The 13,368-nt window shown below is 31.8% G+C and overlaps 1 protein-coding gene across 1 annotated transcript in view; it reads left to right on the top strand.

The window, feature by feature from the left end:
* Nucleotides 1-13,368, top strand: part of ROR2 (receptor tyrosine kinase like orphan receptor 2) — a 312,511-nt gene that overhangs the window by 220,275 nt on the left and 78,868 nt on the right. The window contains exon 2 of the mRNA XM_051962386.1: nt 6,394-6,471. Coding sequence (XP_051818346.1) covers nt 6,394-6,471 — 78 coding nt within the window. The remainder of the gene's footprint in view (nt 1-6,393; nt 6,472-13,368) is intronic.

The following is a 13,368-nucleotide window of genomic DNA, read 5'->3' as shown; positions in this document are numbered from 1 at the left end:
GATATATTGGTGTATTTTATAAATAATCTTTAGGGAATTTGGTAATAGATTTCTTTTTATATTTGTTTAATAAAAGAATTTTTATCTTATTTTTCAAAATGTTTATATAGTATTGGAATTAATAATTTCCTAAATGTTTCGTAGAGTTCACTTGTATATCCATGTGTTTCTGGGAATTTCTTCTTAGGAAACTTACTGATATATTGTTTAATTTATTTTTCTAAGATATTTAATTTCCTCTTCTGTTAATCTTAAACAGTTTCTATTCTTGTAAATATCCATCCATGCTAGGCAAAAGAGCACCTTAATAACTTAATTTTATCTTCATTGGTATCTTTTTTGTTTTTTTCTACTAGTCATTTGGTTTTCTTCATTCTTTTTACAAAAATCAAATTAACCAATGATTTATCTATTTTATTTTTTCCCCATGAAGTTAGCTCCTACTTTTATCAGTTCAATTTTTTTAAATAGGGAATTTTTAATGTTTTTTTTTCTAATTTTTATACTTACCTGCCCAATTCATTGATTTACCATTTTTTTCTTCTTTATTGATGTGTGTGTGTTTGTGTGCATTTTATAGATATAAAAATCTTCCTAAGCATTGCTTTGATTGCATACCACAAATGTTGGAATGTTGATTCCTTCTTTTTAATGAAGTTATTGTTTCCACAATTAAAAATTGTCTTACTCATTTTTTGGCATCTAATCATTGCCTTCTCTTATCTGCTTTTCCTTTTATCATCTCTCCACTCCTTTCCCTCCTAAATCCTTGTTGTATAAGATAAATTTCTATTACAAATTAACTGTGAATTTATATTTTCCCCTTTTGAAGCTATCTTTTTGTTGTTTTGTTGTTGTTTTTGTTGTTTTGTTGTTATTTTGTTGTTGTTTTTGCTGAGGCAATTGGAGTCAAGTAATTTGCCCAGGGTCACACAGCCAGGAAGTTTTTAGTGTCTTAGGCCAGATTTGACCTCAGGTCCTTCTGACGTCAGGGCTGGTGCTTTATCCACTTCACCACCTAGCTGCCCCTGAACCAATCTTTACAGATTTAAATGATTAAGTTTAATAAGGATATATTTTTCAATTTACTATTTTGTTTTTTTCCAAATGCATGTAAAAACTTTCTAACATTTAATTTTTGACTCTGTTCTATTTTTTCTTTTTTTCCTCATGAAATCCTTAGTGTGAACTTCAGAAGCAGCTAGTACTGCCACTATTCTGTTTTTTCAAGGGCCTACCACTGGTTTGCTCAGACATGTCTTACACTGACATAGTGCAAGCTATACTCTCATGCCAGTCTTGGAAAATTGGTTCATCCCATTTTTTATGGGTTCTGCTGCTTCAGAATTTGTTTTGAAGCATTATCAAAAGCTTTCTGAAAGGGACTTTGGGAAAGCTCAGACAAAATCTCTGCCCTTTTTCTGTCATCTTATTTTCATATATCCCTTTGCCCTTATCTCCCACCTTGAACCAAGTTAGATGTTACTGAAGTTCAAGCATTGTTCAACCCCAAGTATTGTAAAAGTTCTTTCTTGGATTTCTCCTTTTATATGAGACAGTTTTCTGCATTTTTATTTTCTTTTCCCCTCTTCCAGGCAGTCACTCTTTCTAACCTATCATTTTCTTTACACCATCCCGACACAATTTTCATACACTTTTTCTCTGTAAAAATTCCTTGAACTGCTTTAATGATAAAGATTCATCGTCTGTCTTCTCTTAAAGAAAGGTAAATAGATTACTGAGTACCTTTTGATTTCTCTTTTATTTTACCATTTTTGTTTGGTTTTTTTTTGCCATGTATTTGAAAGTCAAATTTCTTTAAAGCCATATGGAAAATTCCTTAATCACTATTGATTAGAAAAATCCAAATCAAAACAATTGTGATGTATCACTTCTTTCTTCTCAAATTGATTAAAATGACAGGAAAAGATAATGATAAATATTGAAAGAGTTGTGGAAAAACTAGGACAGTCATACATTGTTGCTTAAGTTGTGAAATGATTCAAACATTCCAGAGAACAATCTGGACCTATGTCCAAAGAGCAATAAAACTGTGTATCCTTTGATTTAGCAAGTGTCACTCCTGGGTCTGTATCCCAAAGAGATCATAAAAGAAGAAAAAGGATCCATCTGTGCAAAAACATTTGTAGCAGCCTTTTTTGTAGTGGCAAAAAACTGGAAATTGAGTGCATGTTCCTCAGTTAGGAAATGGCTAAATAAGTTATAGTATATGAATGTAATGGAATATTGTTGTTTCTATAAGAAATGCTTAACAGGTTGATTTCAGAAAAGCTTGGGAACACTTACATGAACTGATGCTGAGTCAATTGAGTAGAACCAGGAGAATATTGTCCACAATAACAGCAAGATTATGTGATGATTGACTATGATGGACTTGGTTCTTTTTAGCAATGTGATGACTCAAGACCATTCTAATAGACTTGCGATGGAAAACACCAATTGCATTCAGAGAGAGAGCTATGAGAATTAAATATGGATCAACGCATAATTTTTTTTGTTTTCTTGCTTTTTCATTTTCAAGGTTTTTTCTCTTTTGGTTTAGTTTTCTTTGCTCAACATGAAAAATATGGAAATATGTTTAAAAGGATTTTACCTATTTTTTTTACCTATTTATTTGCTTGCCGTCTTGGGGAGGGGAAAGCCAGGAGAAGGAGGAAGAAAAATTTGGAGCACAATATCTTAGAAAAATGAATGTTGAAAACTATACATACATATTTTGGAAAAATAAAATACTTGAGAAAAATATTTAAAACAAATTTTTAAAAGAAAGTCAAATTTCTTATTCACCCCTGGTCTTTTCACTGATTGTCCATTCCCCCACCCTGCTCAGTTTTTCAAGTTAGATGATTGTTGGTTATAATTCTAGCTCCTTTGCCCTCAGAATACCATATTCCATTCTCTGAACTCCTTTAATGTAGTAGCTACTAAATCTTGTGGGATCCAGACTTAGTCTTCATGCTATCTGAATAGTTTCTTTATTTCTGTTTAAAATATTTTTTCTTTGTCCTGGGAGCTCTGAAATTTGGCTCTTATGACATTCCTGGGAGTTTTCATTTTGGTATTTTTTTCAGAACATGATTCTTTGAAGCAGATTTTCTTGATTATTTCTTGAAGTATGATGTCTAAGTTATTTCTTTGATTGTGGCTTTTTGTTCATTTGATAATTCTGAAATTATCTCTTTTAAAACTCTTTTCCAGGTCACTTGTTTTCCAAATGATACATTCACATTTTCTTCTATTTTTCATTCTTTTGACTTTGCTTTATGGCTTCTTGATTTCTCATGGAATCACCAGTTTCTGCTTACCCGGTTCTAATTTTTAAGGATTTTAAGGTTCTAATTTTTAAGGGTTCTAATTTTTAAGGTTCTAATTTAAGGATTTTTAAGGATTTTAAATCCTTAAATGGAGAAAAAATCTTTCTCCATTAAGATTTCATACTATTTTCCCCTATTTGACCAATTAAGGTTTTTAAATTTTTATTTTATTTTTAATTTGTGAAATAAAATGAACATTTCTATAAACATAGTAAACTTTGAAAAAATGATTGCAGATGAAATTGCAAATCTATTATTCACAACTTGCTACTCCTTTCAAATAACAAAATTATCATGTAAATTTCTATTTTTTTCCTTTTCATCTTCCCTCTCCTCTCCCCATCTCAAGATGACTACCATTCATCAAAAATGCATATATGTATATGGAGGTGAATGTGGATGTATATGTGAAGGGGAGTTATGGGTGGGTAAAATTATTTTATAAGTAATTCTATTTATTAGTTATTTCTCTAGATAGAAATAGCATCTTTCTTTATGTTTCTTTTATAGTTCATTTTAAAATTTATAATCATCACTCAGAGTTGTTCTTAAAACATTGTTTTTGTATATAATGTTTTCTTGATTTTTATTTTGTTTTTCATTAGTTCATTCATCTTTTTATTTTTTTTAAGATCATTGAATTCATCATTTCTTATGGCTTAGTAATACTTAAATCACAGTCATGTATTACAACTTGTTCAATCATTCCCCAGTTAATAAGCATCTGCACAATTTCTATTTCTTTGCCACCACAAAGAGAGCTGCCATAAACATTTTAGAATGTTTAGGTTCTTTTCTTTTTTCCCTCGTCATATTTAAAAATAAAACAAGTAGTGGTATTGCTGAGTCAAGGGCAGAGAAGCTTGATCACTCTTTGGCCCCAATTCCAGATTGCTTTCAGATATGGTTGGATAGATTCAAAATTCCATCAAGAATGAATTAACACCCCAGTTGTTTCACATACTCTCTAATATTTGTTGCTTCTTCAAACCATGTAGGTGAATCTGATAAATGTAAAATGATATCAAAATATTACTTTAATTTACACCTTTCTAATCAGTAATGATTTAGAGCATCTTTTCATATGACTATTAATTGTTTTGATTTCTTCATTGGAAATTGCTTGTTCATATTCTTTGACCATTTATCATTTAGGAAAAGACTTGTATTCTTATAAATTTTATTCAGTTCTCTAGCAATCTGATATAGGTTATACATGTGCAGTCATATTTAACATATTTCCCCACTAGGTTATGTTATGAAATAAGATTCAGAACATAAGGGAAAAAAACTATGAGAAAGAAAAAAAATAAAATAGTCTGACTCCATAGTTCTGGATTGCATTTTCCATCATGGGTCATTTGGAATTCTCTTTTATCACTGCATGTTGAAGAAAATTAAGTCTATCAAATGTGATCATCATACAGTGTTGATATTACTGTGTACAATATTCTTCTGATTCTAGAACATCAACATTTCCAACAATTAAAACATGTAATTTTAGGTACATGTACATATATATGTTAATCTGTATCTTTTGAATACAAAAGATAAACTCTATATAGTTATCTAAAGTTTGTAAAATATTTTGCATAGAGATTGTCATGGTCTCAATAAATTTGTGAGCCGTTGTAACCCATTTTAAAGGTGAGACAACTGAGCTTTATAGTATTTAGATGATCTAACTTGTGGTCACACAGCTACCAAGCATTCAATTTGAACCTAATCCTTTCAGACTCCAAATTCAGCACTTTGTTCACAGCTGGAATTGTAGTGGGCAACGTAGTATCCTAAGCAGTCATAAACATAAGTTTTTATTCATAAATTTAAAATCTGCAGGAAATCATAAAAATACTCATAAAAATTATACCAAAAGATCTGATGAGAACTTGAATCTAGTATATATTTTCTTCTTATTCTTTATTTTCCTGGCAATATTGAAGGGTAAGCTAAATCATTGATGGCACTTCATTACCTGCAATTCTCTTAGCATGATGACTTAGGAATATTTTTTATTTAATGACTGAGAGAAATTAGCATGGGTACATGTGAATTCTCCATATACCCAGATCTGTTTAAAAGTTATTTATGAGTTTGTTTTAAAATTTGAAATTCCACATCAAGTTAAAGTGTCTGGAAGCATCTGAATTTATTGAAAGCATCCAAATTTATCATAGCCTATTTTATTAGTGAAATTGTAGCTTCCACACAATTACCAAATAAAACAGACCCTGGGTTTTGAAATTTAGTCTTTCAGTAAAAATATGAGATCATTCTTGAAATACAATTGAATTTTTAAGAAACTAGATAACATCAAATTAAGAATATTGGAATCTATGACAGGAACAGTGTAAAAGACTTATGGATGTTGTTTTTTAAGTTATTAAAAGAGAAAGTAGTTTGTTTCAGGGTTAAAAATATTGGAAAGGAATGTAAGGGAGTTAATTTTTCATTGTTAAAAGAGATGATATGATTTCTAATTAAACTTAATTTGTATTTGATGACAGAATTTTTATATAATAATCATGCTTTATATATTTTCATTTTGATGCAATTCATATTTTTGTAACTATGTATCACATCTATGTTATGTTTCATCAATGATAGTAATAAACTAAATTGAGCTTTTCATGTATTGGTTACATCTATATAGGGAGAGCTGTCCCATTGATGGGTCTTTGCCATTCCTTCTATTAGTTGGTTCTAATAAATCATAATAACTAGGGGAAAAGGTGAAGAAGGAAAGATAGTGGATCTAATCAATGATACAAAATGCAATTTAGCATCAACATGTTCTCAGGTAAACTGAAATTTAAAGGTTGTGCCAATAATGATGTCTGATATGAAATAAAATGTTTAGAAAGTACTTGATTTCTGTTGTTTTAATCTAATGCTTTTAAATGTCTCTAATTCTAAGCACATTGCCTTGCACATAGTATGAATTTAATATATATGATGATGATAAACAAACTTTTTAATAGATGAATTCTTTGAAAGAAAGAAGAAAATGACTCAAAAATAAAATTATTTAAAGGTATATTCTGTTTTTTTCATTTAGGTGAAATGGAAATACCTAATACAAATGACCCTTTGAGTCAATTGGATGGACCTGATAGCTCTATTTCTACACCAAGAGGTAAAATGTAAAATATAATATTGTAATCAAATTATCAAATATGTATGCATATCACCAATCATAGCATTAGAAGACCTTATTCCTACCTTTTTCAGTTAAAAAGGTATATTGCTGAGGCAAACGGGGTTAAGTGACTTGCCCAGGGTCACACAGCTAGGAAGTGTTAAGTATCTGATGCCAGATTTGAACTCAGGTCCTCCTGACTTCAGGTCTGATGCTCTATTCACTATACCACCTAGCTGCCCCCACTCTTGGCATCATTCTTAAAACTATTTCACCTAGCATATTCAGTTAGTTTTCAGGTCTTGTCATTTTTACTTCCATAGTATTTTTTTTTACTAATCTGCTTCTTTCTACTCACATAGCCATCTCCATAGTTCAGTCTATCATCTAACTTTTGCAAGAGTCTCCTAATTGTTCTCACTGCCTTTTTATTATGCTATCTAGATTTATGTTGGCTTTCCTCCTAAGTAGTGAACATCTTTCAATTGCCTGGCTACAATCACCATCAGCAATCATTGTTGAGCCCAAAAATATAAAATCTGACACTGCTTCCATTTCTTCTTTCTCTATTTACCAGGAAGTGATGCAAACACTGCCAAGTTCTAAATTGTTGTGGTTTTTTGTTATTCTTTAAGCCAGCCTTTACTCATTTTACCCTCGTCAAAAGGCTGCTTAGTTCTTCTTTACTTTCTGCCATTAAAGTGGTATATTTGGCATATTTGAAATTTTTTTTTGCCATTTCTCCTGGCAACCTTAATTCTGGGTTGTTGTTTTTTTTTATTTAAATTTGTCCAAGCTGGCATTTCTCATGATATACTCTGCATTTAAGTTATATTACGTGACAACATACACCTTGTTATGTTCATTTGCTAATCCAAAACCAATCAGTTGTTCCATGTTCAGTTTTAGTTATTGCCTCTTGACCTGCAAACTGCTTCCTTGTGAGAAAAGTAAAATGACCTGGGACTTCTGCTTATTTAAGTATTTCCATGGCTAAACTTTTCTATTATTCCAATTATCTTTTGATTTCCTCCTCTAGCATTATAATCCCATAAGATGAATGTGACATCTTTTTACAAGGTTATTTCTGGAAGATGTAAGTCTTTATAGAACTAATTTACTTTGACCTCCTCAGCCTCAGGGTTTGTGTTACTCTGTATTACAGTTGGTATTACTGTGATTTTTAATGGTTTGCCTTGGGTTCAAATATATTATTCTGTCATTTTTTGAGATTCTATTCCCAATACTTATTTTCTTACCCTTTTGTTGTCTATGAGGTCTACTCCATTTCTTTTAATGAATTCTTGCCCACAGTAATAGCTGTTAATGATTTTCTGATTTAAATTCACTCATTCCTATTCATCTAAATGTACTGACATCCATGATTTCAATGTATAAACTTTCTTTTTTTTTAATAGCTTTTTATTTACAAGTTATATGTATGGGTAATTTTACAGCATTGACAATTGCCAAACCTTTTGTTCCAATTTTTCCCCTCCTTCCCCCCACCCCTTTCCCTAGATGGCAGGATGACCAGTAGATGTTAAATATATTAAAGTATAAATTAGATACACAATAAGTATACATGACCAAACTGTTATTTTGTTGTACAAAAAGAATCGGACTCTGAAATACTGTACAATTAACCTGTGAAGGAAATCCAAAATGCAGGCAGGCAAAAATATAGGGATTGGAAATTCAATGTAATGGTTCTTAGTCATCTCCCAGAGTTCTTTTGCTGGGCGTAGCTGGTTCAGTTCATTACTGCTCCATTGGAACTGATTTGGTTCATCTCATTGCTGAGGATGGCCAAGTCCATCAGAATTGATCATCATATAGTATTGTTGTTGAAGTATTTAATGATCTCCTGGCCCTGCTCGTTTCACTCAGCATCAGTTCGTTTAAGTCTCTTTAGGCCTTTCTGAAATCATCCTGTTGGTCATTTCTTAATGTAAAAACTTTCTATCCTCTATTTGACCACATCCAGCTTACCTTCATTCATGTATATTAAATTTTACGTTCCTATACATAATTCATCTTCCTTTTTCTATCCAGACACATCAGAGTTAAACTTCCTTTAGGCTTCATTAGAACTTGAGCTCCTTGATTATCCTCTTTTCTTCTTGAATTATATGTTGGGACATTGTAGTGTTCTTGGTGGTTTTCTGGAGGTCTTGGAGAGCAGCCTTCTTTTCAGTTAAGTAATTACCACAAGAGTAGCCAGGTGTCCAAATTCTTTATTATCTTCTTCCCAATCTGGTTTCCTTGCCTGGGGCCCAGGCCAGCTTTCTTAGAGGCTTTCTGGAGTCTTGGTTTCAGTGGAGAAGCTAAGGAGGAGAGTCTTGCCTCCAAAGTGATGTGAGATAGGATGAATGAATCTGCCTCTCAATCCCCCAGGAGAGCCACCAGGAGCCTGACCGAAGATGGAATGAAATCTCCTCCACTCCTTGCAGGCTGTTATATACTCCATTATCATAGGTGTGAATCTTGTGGAACTATATTAAGTACTAAGTACATGTACTGAGCTATTAAGCAACATGCTAAACTAGATAACCATTGTATTTATCAATTCTACTGGCTTAACACCTTGTAAGAATCCTTAGTTCAAGTTCAGAGCTCATAACAAGGCATCTTTTGAGCTGAGGGCTTTTTTTTGGCAAAGGTAGTGGAGTTTGGTTTGTCATCTTCTCCAATGAATCAACTTTTGCCAGAACTCTCCACTATGACTTATCCATTTTTGATAACCCTGTATGAAGGCAATGATCCAAGAGCAGGGTTTGTTAGGAAACTCAGAATTTAATTCCAACTCTCTTGCTATATACCTTTTAGAAAACTTACTTCCCCCTGAAAAAAGGAAATTAAATTAGAAAATTAGGGAACTAAATAAGTAGCATTGTTAGGAGTTTTGTCAGGGATTCAAATAAGTTCTATTTCTGAAGTTGAACCAGTAAAAATTGAAATAAAGAATTACAAGTTTAGCTGTCAAACTTATTTGGAATCTGAAATGTCAGTTTTTCCTGAAAAGCTTGAGAAGTTAAGTTTTTATAATTTTTCAGTCCATAAAATATTATCATGCTCTCTTAGTTTTTGCTTATTTTACATTTTTATAACATTGTCAAATCTTATGATATGAATTTATATAATGACTTTAGTCCTGAGATATGTTGTGTCTGAAAAGCCTTGAATTTTAGGGTTTGCTAAAATTTCCATATAGCTAAACCAACAGCTAGCTGATGGCTCAGTAGTGTACTATTGTACAGTAGGCCTGGAACCAGAAAAAATTGAGTTCAAATTCAGCCTGAGACATTTCCTAGCTGTGTGTGATCCTGGAAAAACACTTAACTTCTGTTTGTTTGACAAGATTCCATTAGCTACATTAGAGAAGGAAATGACAAAGCACTCTTGTATATTTGTGAAAAAAATTTCTGTGGATAGAATGGGATCACAAAGAGTTGAAAATGACTAAATGACAATAAAAATAGTCATTTAAATACAATTTGCTTTCATTATCTTGCACTTTTCTCTGCCACATTTTCCTTCCTTTTAGGTACTCCTTTTCTTCTGAAGTTTGTAAATCCATTTTACATTCAGGATATATGTAATTAATGATAGAAATAAACTAAATTGAGATTTGCATGTGGTGATTGAGTTCTCCTAGAGAGATCTATCTACTTCACTGATAAGACTCTGTCATCTCTGTATATTTAATAAATTTTTTCATTTTGAGATGAGTAGATCAGAATGTTACTCTATTTACAAATATTTATGTTTTTCAAAGAGGATCACCTATACCCTATGGTTCCAATGCAAATGGAACACTTAAAGGACACTGGACACTTAAAGATTTAGGATCCAAAAATGGAGACGATTAATGTTAGTTTGCTTAATTTAAATTACAGTTTCCTATTCATTCAAAATTAGGAACTTCTGAAATTCATTCAGGGCTTAGTCATACTTATACTAACAGATTCAAACAAGGTACAACTTTGAAAATGTAGAATGTTGTTCAGGAAAGATATCAGCAAAATAATGTTAATTTCCTCAGGCACATAATACTATTTTAGCCTTATACTTCTCTCCAGAAACCTTTAGGAAACACTATCCTCCAAATTGGTAGGATAAGATCAATTTATTTGGTGGGGCAGAAGTGGAGAAGAAAATTCCCAGTCTATCAGGTCTTATATTCACTACTTAAAACTTGTTCTTGTCAATAGCTAATCTGTAATTTATGGTTCACTCCTTTGTTCCTAATCTCTGATACAGGGGGAAAAAATAAAAATAGGCATTTGATATAGTGGATTAAGGAAACTCAAAGCAAGAAAGACTTGAGTTCAAATTGGGCCTTAAATATCATGTTATCTAGGTCAAATCATTTCACTGTTCTATCCATGTATCTTTATAAAATGAGAGGATTGAATTGGAAGGCCTCTTCTGTGTCTGGATTTAATGACTAAGGACCTAAATGTGAATTTCAGTTCTACTTCCTTATACCTATATGATATTAGAAAAGCTACACAAGTAGTCTGTGTTTGTGAAACTGTTGATTACATTCCTATAATAAATTTCTTGTTCATCTCTTGCTTTCCACTGACACAGCCATTCTACAAGGTCAGATGTTCAATATTAATTTTGCCATCAGGCTCTCCATTCTCTAGTGGTTTCTTAAAAGTTTGCAAAATAAACTGCCTAATGCACAGGTATTAATTATTATTTACTTATTTGTTCTTCATGTTGATCATAGATAATATAAAATCTGTATTTTAAAGTACAGATTGGCCATCAGGGAGGCTCTACCTCCACTGCAAGCCAGCACCTAGGCTGTAGTGCAGGAGCAGAACTCAACTCTTACATAAAAAACACTAAATCACAAAATAGCCAGAAAAAATGGCAAAAAAAAACCAAAAAAACAAAAGCAAAACAAAAGAAAGGGAAACAAAATGGGAAAAAAAATTACTATAGAAAGTCAGGGAGAAGCAAGGCACAAATTTAGAAGATGACAACAATGTCAAAATGTCTACATGTGAAGTTTCAAAAAAATATGTAATTTGGTTTCAGGCCTAAAAAAAGGGCATCTTGAAGGGCTTTAAAAGAATTTTATAAAGAAAATTTGAGAATCAGAAGAAAAAATGTGAAAGGAAATGAGTGTAATATAAGAGAACTATGAAAAAAATAGTCGTATGGGTAAAGATATACAAGATATACAAAAAATACAAAACATATACAAAAATTCACTAAAGAAAATAACTATTGAAAGATAGAATGTTTAAAAACAGAAAATTATATACAAAATACAAAAGCTCAATGAAGAAAATAAATGCTTAGAAATTAGAAATGGGTAAATGAAATTTCTCATTGGAAAAACAATTGACCTGGAAAAATAGATCCAGGAGAGATAATTTAAAAATTATTGGACTACCCAAGTCCTAATTAAAAAAAATGTCTGGACAAGATCTTTCAAGAAGGTATCAAGAAAAACTAACCTGGTGTCCCAGAACCAGAAGGTAAAATAGAAATTGAAAGAATTCCCTAATCACCATTGGAAAGAAAATAAAAACTCCAGGGAACATCACTAACCAAATTCTAGGACTCAGAGATGAACAAGAAAGAATTGCAAGCAGTCAAAAAGAAACAATTCAATTATATGGAGCTATAATCAGGATTACAAAGGATTTGTCAGCTTCCACATTCATAAAGAAGTTAGGATTATGGGGATTAAAATTACTCTATCTACAATAAAAGAGACTAAGGCAGCTGAGCCAATGACACTTTAAAGGGTCCATGATCTTCTCCAATGAAGTAGACTTTAATTTTCCAAATGATCTGAGAAACCTCCTCCTTCCAGGACCTTATTTTAAATAGAGCTGGATGTCCAGACATTTAATAAGCGCTTTACTGGATGCACAATAATTCCACTGATTGATAAGTGAAAAGAAAGAGGAAAATAATATAGAAAAACATAAAAGAAAAAAAATAAAGAAAAGAGTCAAAAGTTGAATGAAGCTCAGAATATTTCCATATAAGAGAGACAGGCTTTTCCTTAGGAAAAGGAAATGATACAAGCTATCACAGTCAGTGACCTAAGTGGTCCTAAGATGTTCACCCACTTCTATTGGAGAAGAGATTAGACAGGAGATTAAAAAACATTTTGGGGGACTTTCCATGTAGTTGTCATCCCTGCCAAACTGGTCTATGTCACTATGACAAGGCCTCTAGTTAACTTCCTATAATTGAGCAACTCAAGTTAGAATCTAAAGCTCACAGCTCTGGGACTCTGGCAAGGAGGGACAAGGTGACAGAAAGCAAGTGAGAGAGAAAGACAAAGACAGAGACAGAGAGATTGAGAGATACACATTTAGTAAACACAAATATAAGTGTAAATGGGATAAATTCACCCATAAAAGAGAAGAGAATAGAATGGATTAAAAACTATAATTTTACCATATATTGTTTACTAGAAATACATTTGAAGCATGGATACATACATAGACAAAAGGTAAGGGATTGTAGCTGAATCTATTATGCTTAGCTAAAGCAAAGAAAATGGCATTAGTAATCATGAACTCAGCAAAGCAAAAGCAGAAATTGATTTATTAGAAGAGATAAAGAAGCAAACTATATCTTGCAGAAAGATACCATAGACAGTGAAGTAATATTAAAACTAAAGATATATGCACACCAAATGGTAAAGCATTCAATTTTTTGAAGAATGAGTAGAAGGAAATAGACAATAAAACTAAACTAGGAAGAAACTTTAACTTTCCTCTCTCAGAACTAGATAAATCTAACAAAAATAACCAACCAAACAAACAAACAAACAAAACAAAACAAAACGAAAAAACAAGAAAGAAATTAAGGAGGTGAATCAAATTTCAGAAAGGTACTAGATATGATAAA

The sequence above is a fragment of the Antechinus flavipes genome, chromosome 1, assembly GCF_016432865.1.
Source record: "Antechinus flavipes isolate AdamAnt ecotype Samford, QLD, Australia chromosome 1, AdamAnt_v2, whole genome shotgun sequence".
Lineage (NCBI taxonomy): Eukaryota > Metazoa > Chordata > Mammalia > Dasyuromorphia > Dasyuridae > Antechinus > Antechinus flavipes.
This window is presented reverse-complemented; position numbering and strand designations above follow the sequence as displayed.